Source organism: Leuciscus leuciscus, assembly GCF_965113295.1.
Source record: "Leuciscus leuciscus genome assembly, chromosome: 21".
Taxonomy (NCBI): domain Eukaryota; kingdom Metazoa; phylum Chordata; class Actinopteri; order Cypriniformes; family Leuciscidae; genus Leuciscus; species Leuciscus leuciscus.
In genome coordinates, this window is record NC_138745.1 from 21,034,487 (window position 1) to 21,046,576 (window position 12,090).

Sequence of the window (12,090 nt, forward strand, 5' to 3'; positions counted from 1 at the left end):
ATTTCTTTGAGCACCAAAAAATATAGAGTGTTGCACACAGACTGTCTATGTCCCACAAGTCTTAACATTTTGTGGGTTACAGTGGATCTAACAATATACTAGAAAATAACTTCCTTAGATGGTCATCCCGTTATTCTTGCTGATTTCAAAATAAGCCACATGCTCGAAAAACCAAGACATCAGCACATTTCACATTTCAGTATTCATGCAGTATCTTTCAGCACTGTGTTCTATGTATTGCCATACCATTGGCATCCTGCCTGTGGTTATTGCTTTATATATTCTCTTTGAGATGAAAGCACAACCAAGTTACAGAAGTTTGTACTGCTTAAACTGTAGTAACTTTGTTTTTTATGAACTTCCTTGTCATCACACTCTCATAAGGAAACGTCATCCTGCTACTAAGGTTTATCCTGTGCCACCAAAATGTCAGTCTGTCTCAGATATAAACCTGTATGATTATCTGTTTTCTAAAAGCTGCAAAAAATGACAAAAGCAACATAAATGTAGTCCAGATAAATTGAATGCTTTATTCAAAGTGTTCTCATGGTAGCTTCAATTGAACATTCAAAGCAACTGCCTTTCAATTTCAATTATTTAGGTTTGATGCCAGTGATTTCTAATACCGTCTTATGATATGACATTTTTTATTTTTCACCTAAAAATGAAGCCATACTTGCTTGATACACTCAAACCTCATTGCACAATGTGCGAGAACAAATTTATATAAAGAATGAATTTGCAAGAATTCAATTCTTATAAATTACTTTTATAATGCCTTTATGTTTTGGAGCGTCAAAGTTTTGGTTGCTTGTACTTCTCTCAGGTTTCATTAAAATATCTTCATTTGTGTTTCGAAGATCAACGAAAGTCTTATGGATTTCAGAGATGACATGAGGATGATGTTAGATGTTCCCCATTTCTTGTCAGGGCTTTTGATGTTTGTCTGTTTCTAGTTCCATGTTTGTAGTTCGCTGTAGTTATCTCTGTGTCACAGTGTCTGGGTTGTGTTCTTTGGGTCACCACTAGATGTCCTCCTTCCCCACGGTGTCTGTCACATTCGAACTACCTACCCCACGCCAGAGGGGTCGTCTCCGCCCTGGCCGCCCGAGGGGAAGTCTCCAACCTGGCCGCCCGAGGGGAAGTCTCCGCCCTGGCCGCCCGAGGGGAAGTCTCCGCCCTGGCCGCCCGAGGGGAAGTCTCCGCCCGAGGGAAAGTCTCCGCCCTGGCCGCCCGAGGGAAAGTCTCCGCCCTGGCCGCCCGAGGGAAAGTCTCCGCCCTGGCCGCCCGAGGGAAAGTCTTCGCCCTGGCCGCCCGAGGGAAAGTCTCCGCCCTGGCCGCCCGAGGGGAAGTCTCCGCCCTGGCCGCCCGATGAACTGTCGTCTCCGCCCTGGCTGCCCGATGGACTGTCACTCCCTGTCCCCGTTTCCCTCCATGGACCTGGCCCCCCATCCCTCCCCCTGATCCTCCACCAGTCCACCACCCGCCTGAACTTTTGTTTTGTCTGTCACGTCTTGGAGCGTCTGGTAGCCGCTCCGTAGAGGGGGGGTTATGTCACAGTGTCTGGGTTGTGTTCTTTGGGTCACCACTAGATGTCCTCCTTCCCCACGGTGTCTGTCACATTCGAACTACATTCCCCATGATCCTTGTCTCTTCATTGCACTCAGCTGTCCCTTGTCACTCATTATTACACTCAGCCAATTCCCCATTAGCATTGTCATTTACCTGTGTATTTATACTCTGTCTGTTTTAGTATGTGTTACGGAGTCCTTGTTTGTATCACACCACTTCCGAGTTCTGTTCTTGCCGTTTGTTTTGTTCCTGTTCCTGTTTATGTTTGGATTGCTCTATTGGATATTGACCTTTGCCTGGACTGTTTATGAGATTGGATTACCCTAACATTAAAGTAACACATACTGCATATTGGATCTACCTTTCTTTTGTTCTTGTGTGGATCGTGACACTCTGTTGTTTAGTCTTGATTGTTCCCACATGTGTCTTGTTTGCTTGTTACTCTGGCTGTGTCGCATACTCTCTTGAGTAGGTACTTATTTTGAATAAGTAATTAGCCTACTTCACGACTGCTACAAAAGTATGTTCTTTATACATAGTATGAATGTGTGTAATTGAATCATATTACCAATTATCAATCATATAAATTATCATATGACCTATCAGCGTCAGTTACGTTGCTTCATTACCATTCATAAATTCTCTCCTGTAGCCTCATGGGATAGTTAAGTGTCCATCGTATGTGCACTTCAGAATCACGCTGGAAGAAGTAGGTCATCCAAGTACTTTGCCTACTTTTTTACGAGTACTGTGAATTCTGACATGATGCTTTTGTCACATACTGTTTTTTGCCTACTATATAGTGAAGTATGCGATTTCGGATGCAGCCCCTGTGTATTTATACCCCAGTGTTTCCCATGTTCATTGTCACATGTTTTCCTCCCTGGGATGTCGTGTGTAGTTATTTTCAGTCTCATCTCCATGTTTCTGTTGTTTCTTGATTGTTACCTTCATTTAAATCATTAAAGGGGTGGTATAATGCCCTTTTCACAAGATTCACAAGAAGTCTCTGATGTCCCCAGAGTGTGTATAGGAAGTTTTAGCTCAAAATAACCTACAGATATTTTTATATAGCTTGTTAAAATTGTCACTTTTTGAGGGTGAGCAAAAACGCACCGTTTTGTGTCTGACCCTTTAAATGCAAATGAGCTGCTGCTCCTGGCACAGAGGGCGGAGCTTCAAGAGCTTGTGTCCTTTTACCTCACACAGATATGCACTGAAAACCTTTTATGTTCAAACCGGATTCAGACAATGATGGAGAGACTCAAGAAGAAGTGACAACATGTAGAAGCAACAGGACATTTCTGAATGGTTAGTTGATGAATTTATGTAGCTTATGTGTCTATCTTCATCATTGATTAGCATATTCTGTCATGATAATCTATAAATTGCGTTCACAGGGACGGGGTTTATGTACAGTAAATGTTAGGGTTAGTGATGTCGTGTAGTCCCTATCAGCCGTTAGTTGTAGTCCTTAAAAAGCCAAGAAAATATCTCCCTTTGCTTTGAACTTTTTAGCGTTGTAACTTTACAGATGTTGTTTATGCTCAAACAGCAACATTACACACTTACTAAAGTTAGAAAAGTGAAATCATAATCAACCACCCCTTTAAAGTAAGCCTGCGTTTAGATCCGTCTCTCCTGGATTTCTTAGTCTGCCTGCACATTACAACTGCACAGTTATATATATATATATATATATATATATATATATACTGTATATATATATATATACAGTATATACAGTATATATATATATATATATATATATATACATATATATATATATACATATATATACAGTATATATTACACATATATATACAGTATATATATACATACAATAATTTTTCTTATTTTTTCCTTTTTAGTTTAGTTTAGTGGCATTATATTGAGCAGTGGTGTTATAATGTAAATAAATTGTCAAAACAAGCAAGCACAAATTAGCTTAGATGGTTAAGCAGTGTCACACAACCAAAATGTGTTATGTCGCTGTGGTAGTAGGTAATGAACTGAACTAATGATTGCATAACACTGAATATCTCATTCGAATAGAGTCATTCATAACAGTATCACGATCCATAGTCAGAGGTCCCTGCAACTCATATCTCTTATCCTATTTAAACTCACACTGTTAGGCTGATAATCAAATTACTTTTCGAAACCAGTGTATGATGGCTCCTTGACACCCCGTTTCTGCTCCGTGTCAGAACTTCTCTGGGCATCCGTCTAAATGAGTATGTTCTGGCAAAGATTCTCTGCTTGTGCCAGGGAGAAATGTCAAGGTTAAATAATCCCTTATGAAAAAAGCATTTATTGTAGGGGGTGGGGGGGAGCACGGCATGGCAGCGTAGTTTGGGATCGGCTCGTCGATATGTAAGCATATGAACAGGATCACCGCTCCCTTCACGGCTCACAGCCCCATGAAAAATGTCAGCGACTCCCCTCAGACTAGAGTCATTGCCATTATTGACTCTTTCAATGCTTTTAAAATCCTGATGTGCTGCAAAAACGTCAGGAAAGAATGGCACACATATTCTAATATACCTCATAAACAGCACCATACTGCTTTTTATTATTGCTCAGCCTCCAGACAAAGACAGGTGCTTATTTTGGGGGGATTTTGTGAAGCTGTGTTTTAAACATGACTCTTGAGCACCTTGAGGACTTCTTTCAAGGCAGACACAAAACAGTTTGATGCTGTTATACAAAGGGGCTGATTATGTGAAGTTGTGTAGATGACTAAAAGCCTCTCCGTTTATTCCTCAAACACCTTCATTAAAATTCCACACCTGCTTTGTAATGCTCACGGCAAAGACTGAGGGAGAGCAGCGGACCCCTAGAGGAGTCATTTTTATTCTGGAGCATGAGTGCCTCAGCCAAGGTGTCACCTAATCAGGAAAAAACAGCGAAAACAACTGGCTGAGAATCCACACACTTCCGTGGACTAAGCATTCCAATTAATCCCGTAATGTTCAGCGTAACCCATTCCCAATCGCCTGCTGATTAACGCCAAACGCGTTTAGGACTCTATTCTATCAGGAAATTTATATTTTAAAACTCCATCCTTCTGATATTAGAATCACCAAGTCTTTAATATGCCCTGATGTGGTATCTTGATATGGTACGTCAACAGTCCCTCCTTCGCAGTCACTCATTTTGATCCAGGTCATATTATGACACAGTTTCTATCTCGTCTCTCTTTAAAGCTGCTCTTTCTTCTTTTTCATTATTCTTTTTGATCTCCTTCTACTTTTGAAATTGTGCCGGACTCTTGAAGATATAAGCTCCGTCACTCCGTCACACATTTCTGTAGACACAACTTCTGAGGATTCTTTCACTGGCAGTTATTTAACTTTAGAGATATAGTCAAACTTGTCTGTGTATTTTGCTCAATGCTTCAAGCACATGATGTTATGGGACAGCTGTAATCTACACCAACGTAACCTCATACGACGCTTCAGCCCATGATGGGTGTTGGCATTAGAAGAGATTTTGTGTTTTGAAACTGATCAGGTTCTGAATAACTTCGCCTGGCAATATTTGATTATTTATGTCAATAGCAGAATGCGTTTTAATTTGCCTGCTGACTTTTTTTAAACCTGACCTGAATGAATGTCTGTCTTTTCCACAATAGAGAGACTGGCCTTGTCCTACTAGTTCTGAGCCTCTGGCAATGCCCCTGGTACTGCCACTGCAAGTGTTTAATCACTTCAAGCACTGACAAATATTGGTGATGAAGTGTTTATGCAGTGAATCTAATGTGGTCTAATCAAACACACAGGTTTGTTTTTCCATCACAAATTTTCCATTGACGTTCTAAAAGGTTAGGTCCTAAAAACCTAACCCTCACAGATTTTTTATTTATTATTATTTAGGTGTTATTTAGTTCGCTGCTCTTGAATTGAATTGGAAATGACGTTGCAAATAGAGAGCAGAATTGTCACACTTTAGTTTAGGGTCCAGTTCTCATTATTAACTAACAATTAACAACGACTTTTGCTTCAATAAACTCCTAATTACGGCTTATTAATAGTTAGTAATAGTTGTTCAGTTTTGGTTATGGGTAGGATTAAGGGATGTAAAATATGGCCATGCAGAATAAGGCATTAATATGTGCTTTATAAGTACTAATAAACAGCCAATATCCTAATAATATGCATGCTAATAAGCAAAGTTAATAGTTATAATTGGTCCACAAACTAAAGTGTTACCCAATTTGAATGCAAGTATGATTGAAATGAATCAAAATTCAAAGAAATTCACATAACTGTAACATTTAACTAAAAAAAAAATTTTTTTTATGAAAAAAATATGGTCATAGATAGATACAATACAGTAGAGTAGATGTGATAGATACGATAGATGCAATACAGTAGATTGATACATTATGGATAGATGGATGGATGGAACAGTTTAAATTGCAGTTCAGTGAATTCCTCTTCCTTTCATTCTCTCGTGAATTAAAAAGGAGCCATTTTCTCAATTTTGAGTTCTACAAATACACATTGTCACACATACTCATATAAATGAACTGAAGATTGAACGAGTCCTTACTTTCTGAAATAAATACAAAGTCTACTGTAAACACTAGAAGTACTGTATAGTATGGTGCAACAGAAAGAGCTTTTAAACTCTTCAGAGAACAAAGCCCATAGCTGAGATCAAATACCCTCTAATGAGGGCTCCTTCTGTTCAATTGTGTCACACTGCAAAAACACCTGCAAAGCAATTATGGCAAGTGTGCTTTGCTGTTATACATTATGCAACTAACCTGCAAAAGAGAGCATTTTGCGAAGGTGCTATCAAAACCAATTGAGTTATTTTTGACCTTCTAATGCACAGCTTAGATATCTAAATGTCTAAAGAGTGGAAGTATTGAAGCTTATATCGATTTACTGAACTTTTGTGCCCTCGATGCTTTTGGTGAAATGTGCAAAACAATGTTTTTAACTTATGGGAGCTCTGCACTTTGAACATATTATTTATTTATATTCAATAATCTTTTGAAGATACTGGCAATAATGAATTGGATTACACTTTTCTTATGGACTCTAAGAACATTTACCCATCATGAATTTTGTCTGTAATTTTCATAGCCAATGAAATATTTTCCTTGCACAGTTTTATTTATTATTAAAAAGTATTGTCAGGACCTTATTCCATATACGTAGAATGCAATGTTGTGTTTCACACAATATTTCTGTGTGATGCTTATATTTTGTTCTTATTAAAGTATTGACATGTTTGCTTAGCCAAATTTTAATGTTCAAATCAGTTTTGAAGATTAGTCAGGCTTTTTGTGCTATTCACATGTGCATAAATGCTGTTTATGAAGTGTTATAAGTCATCAAATGAGGTTACATATACGTTAGAATGCTCTTTACACTACTTCCCAGGTAGGCAGTATAGCAAGGTTTTGAAACACAGCTCAAATGATGTGCAGTTTTATAAGAAAAGGAGCCAGAAAAAAAGAGAGTTAAGCGATTTCTTGAGCTTAACAAACTCCATTCATTTAGAAAATTGAGGTTATTTTTTGCAAACCCCATTTGAACATTATTACAGTGGTAATTCTCGGGTCAGGGTGTGCAGGTGAAGTTTAACATTCTTAACTGTGACTGGCCCCTTATCTGACCCAGAGAGAGTTAAATGATTTGTTTCTTGCATGGTTGCACCATGAAGATCAGCAGATACTGCCTCAGAGTCTTTGCCCCAAAAAGGTATGAGCCATGTGCTAGCATTCTGAACTCAACAGGGCAATATGTCTTTTCCTCCCTGAGCACAGCTGGAAGTCATCCTCCTACTCATTACTTAAACTGTCAAGATCGGCCTCAAAAATTCTGCACTGCATCTGAGGTAAGAACAAAATTCAATCACACCACAATGACACTGGCCTCATTTCTTTCAGGAAAGTGCATCATGTAATTCAACTGTACATACGATGAATCTACAGTTTTACTGCAAAGTCAGTTTTTACTGACCTGATTTCTTTTGCATTGTGCAGCTGTTTCTTAAAAAGAAGACTAAAATTGCCTGGTTTAACAATGTTTGGTAACACTTTAGTTAAGGATCCAATTATCACTATTAACTAGTTGCTTATTAGCATGCATATTCCTAGGATATTGGCGGTTTATTAGTACTTATAAAACCCAAATGAATGCCTTACTCTGCATGACCATATTCAACATCCCTTAATCTAAATACCTAAACCTAAATACCTAAACCTAACAACTACCTTACTAACTATAATTAGGAGTTTATTGAGGCAAAAGTCATAGTTAATAGCTAGTTAATAGTGAAAATTGGACCCTAAACTAAAGTGTGACCCAATGTTTTAATGAGCATGTTTCCAAGTTTCTCTTTTTACCGTGCCAATATTAAATTAAATTACTGGCATTGAATAACTGGTTGTGTTGCATTGAAATGGTAGAGTGCACATGTCAGCGTCAGGTAAAGACGCTTTCCCTTGATTTGTTCGCTTGCATCAACAGCATGTCTTGATAATTCATGTTGCAGTCACTCAAGAATAACTGACATCTGAATTTTGTCAGTGTTGCCCTACGGATCGCAAAAGCTGCTTCCAAATCCTCAGTTCTCATTCTTCTGGATCTGTCTGCTGCCTTCGACACTGTGAATCATCAGATCCTTATGTCCAGCCTCTCAGCACTGGGCATCACAGGAACCTCCCTCCACTGGTTTGAGTCCTATCTCACAGGTAGGTCCTTCAGGGTCGCATGGAGAGGTGAGGCATCCAGAGCACATCATCTGACCACAGGGGTTCCTCAGGGTTCAGTTCTTGGTCCCCTCCTCTTCTCCATCTACACCACATCACTGGGACACATCATACAGACACATGGTTTCTCCTACCACTGCTATGCTGATGACACACAGCTCTTCCTCTCATTTCAACCAGATGATCCCACAGTAGCTGCACGGATCTCAAGCTGTCTGGCGGACATCTCGACATGGATGAAGGAACATCACCTGCAGCTCAACCTGGCAAAGACTGAGCTTCTCGTCCTCCCTGCCAATCCGTCTCTGCAACACGACTTCACTATCCAGCTAGACTCATCATCAATCACCCCATCAAGGTCGGTCAGAAATCTTGGAGTAACAGTTGATGACCAGCTGACCTTCACAGATCACATTTCAAAGACAGCTCGATCATGCAGGTTTGCACTGCACAACATCAGGAAGATCAGGCCTTTCCTAACTGAGCATGCAACACAACTTCTCGTCCAGGCCCTGGTCATTACTAGGCTTGACTACTGCAATGCTCTTCTGGCTGGACTTCCATCATGTGCAACTAAACCTCTACAAATGATTCAGAACGCTGCAGCTCGTCTTGTCTTCAACGAGCCCAAGAGGGCCCACGTCACTCCTTTGTTCATCTCACTGCACTGGCTACCTCTCTCTGCTCGCATCAAGTTCAAGGCACTGACGCTTGCTTACAGATCTGTCACAGGCTCAGCTCCCTCCTACTTTCACTCACTCCTACAAGTCTACATCCCTACCAGAAGCCTTCGGTCGGTCAACGAGCGACGTCTCGTGGTCCCATCACAGAGAGCCAAAAAATCACTTTCCAGAACATTCTCATTCACAGTTCCATGCTGGTGGAATGATCTCCCCACCGGCATCCGGAATGCAGAATCCATGACAACATTCAAAAAAGAGCTGAAAACTCTTCTCTTCCGTGAGCACTTAACCTCATAAAAAATTTTTTTTTTAAAAAATTATATATATATATTTTCCTGTAAATTCTCGCTTATCGGGCTTATGCTACTCTGAATAATGCCTGAACTTCGTATTTTGAGCACTTCTTGCGTTGTTTTTTTGCCTCTTCACGATGACTTGCTTAATTTAGTCCCAATTTGTAAGTCGCTTTGGACAAAAGCGTCTGCTAAATGACTAAATGTAAATGTAAATTTTCACAACAAGCAGCATATGACTGATGATCAGATACATACTGAACATTTGAATTAAAACAATAAATTTGCTTTTCTTGTTGAGGTTTCAGTTATTTTTCTATCTACTTGACTTAGAATAGAATAAAATAGAATCCTTATTTATTAGCTTATCTTGACCATCTGTAAGTAGTCTGACTCGTGTTCTTTTTATGGTGTAAAACTTTGAGATGGTTTACTACAGCTGCCAAGGTTCATATTGGCATTTAAATGTTTGGCTCTGAAAGCTTTTGGTTGTTCATTTAATCATTAATTGTGTAAACATTACTCCATTTCAGAAAATGGCTTTCTGGAATATCAACTCTATGGCTCTTATAGTTCACACTTGACCCAAAACACTGAGGTGTGAAAATGGCTCCTGTGTTAACAGAGAATACCAAAAAAAGAGCTTAAGGCGGTAACATTTATATCCTTTTTAACAGCAGGGTCTCTGTAAATGCTGAATCAAGCCCTATGATTTGCCTATTTGCTTTTAGGACAAATATTTATCACCTGGACAGCGCAACAAAAGAGTAACCACTGTGGCTCTATTTCAACAGGAGATCTTCCTCTGCCAGAATCTCCATCTATGACTCAGATGTCACCTCTGATTGATGGCGAGCACTTAGCGTTCCCACAAGGGGCCCGTGAGCACCTGAGAGCAGTGATGTGGCTAGACAAGACTGATGCCTCATCCGAACGGATGGATTGACCACTCAGCCTGCAACGTCTTCAGCGGCACAGGCAAAAGGGCAGGGAGCTTGATTTCACAAGGAGAGTAAAGTAAATATGCCCCCATTGACATTCCCTCAGTTTCCAGCGGGGCTATCAAACTCTTTTCTGTCAGCGGTAAGATAACACTTTGCGATGGATCTGATTTAGTGGGGACTGTTGATGCATTGATTTACATCTCATCGCTTGTCTGTAAACCATCCATTAATGCATGAGAAGTGCATTATCTCTATGCATGTTTGCACCACAGACAAGAGCAGGAAATAAGATGTCTTCACACCTTTTCCGCCTGCTAGTTTTTTCCACCTCTGTTTAATCTCTAAAAACTCCTGGGCCGAGGAAGGCTGCCTAGCATATCAACAAGAAACTTCGTAACCTTTCGATGACCCATCCGTAATGAGTTTTAACTCGCATCTGTCATAGAATGTGTTGACAATGACAAATCTGAGCGGCGCACGCTGAGATGAATTCTAAGCAGCCAGATGAGCCGCCAAACATCTATGTTTACGCATGGAGTAACTATTATGATTCTGATGCTTTGGGAAATTCTGGTTATGGCTCTGCGGTTGCCTTCTCAGGCTCACGAGAAATGGTTTTTTGACACTTCTTGTGTGAAGTAAGCAGAGCGGTCGTGGCTCGGGGTGCCGCGTATTGGAGTCAGTGGTTAGTCTGCAGTGTGTTCCAAGTCATGCCTTTGACAGATGCCACATTAGCATGATCAGACTGGTCTGGCCAGATCATCCGTCCTGTCATACTGGGCACTGGCTGTCTTGACTGAATACATAAGTGTGTTATACAGCGAGAAAAAACAGCCTGGTAAACTGAAGGCTGGGGCAGCCTTTTGCTTTGGAGCCAAAGAGTGTAGATGTGAAACATGACCCTACAACTTGGGTAATATCTGGCAAGTTATTTATTTAACAACATATCCAAAATCAAATGCGTTTGTCCTCCTTGCTCCTTAACTATCAGCAGGACAGTTTCACTTCAGTCTATAGCGACACCAAACTGTCACCCTTTTCACTTCAGTTCAGAGAATTCAGTCTAAATATTGTCACATTTAAATGATGCAGTATTCAAAAGTTTGGAAAATATTGTTTTATTGAAATAAGTATTTTATGCTTACCAAGGCTTTTTATTTGATAAAAAATAGAGTAGAAACAGTAATATATTGTCAAATATAGCAAATTTTTAAATGCAATTTTTTCCTAAATTTTTGCAGTCATTACTGCAGTCTTCATATTCCTTTATAAATCATTCTAATATGCTAATAAATGCTCAAGTAACATTTCTTATTATTATCATCAATATCAAAAACAGTTGTTATGCTTAATATTTTTGTGAAAGATAAATGTTTTTCAGGATTCTTTGATGAATATACAGTAATGTTCAAAAGAACAGCATTTATTTGAAATAGAAATTATTTGTAATAATTATTATAAATGTCTTTACTGTGACTTTTGGTCACTTTTGACTGATATATATATTTAATATATAATTTAAAGATTCTTAACTTAAAATTCTTAATTTTATTATATCATATTATATTATATTATATTATATTATATTATATTATATTATATTATATTATATTATATTATATTATATTATATTATATTATATTATATTATATGTTACCCTGGATCACAAAACCAGTCATAAGTCGCACGGGTATATTTCTGGCAAAAGTCAACAATACATTGAATGCCACAAATCATTTGGATATTAAGTAAAGATCATGTTCCATGAATATATTTTATAAATTTCCTACCGTAAAAAAAAAAAAAAAAAAAAAAATTGTGAGTGAATGCAGCACAATCGAGAACATATATGGACAACTTTAAAG

General features: G+C 38.9%; 1 protein-coding gene across 1 annotated transcript; it reads left to right on the forward strand.

Annotated features, from left to right (window-relative positions):
- Positions 1-7,248: 7,248 nt before the first annotated feature.
- LOC309485639 (uncharacterized protein) lies at positions 7,249-9,501 on the forward strand (the record flags this gene model as incomplete). Its single annotated transcript, XM_082152571.1, has 3 exons — positions 7,249-7,292; positions 8,124-8,287; positions 8,486-9,501. The coding sequence occupies 3 exons, from the start codon at positions 7,249-7,251 to the stop codon at positions 9,283-9,285; spliced, it is 1,008 nt and encodes a 335-aa protein (XP_082008697.1). The 3' UTR covers positions 9,286-9,501.
- Positions 9,502-12,090: the final 2,589 nt, after the last annotated feature.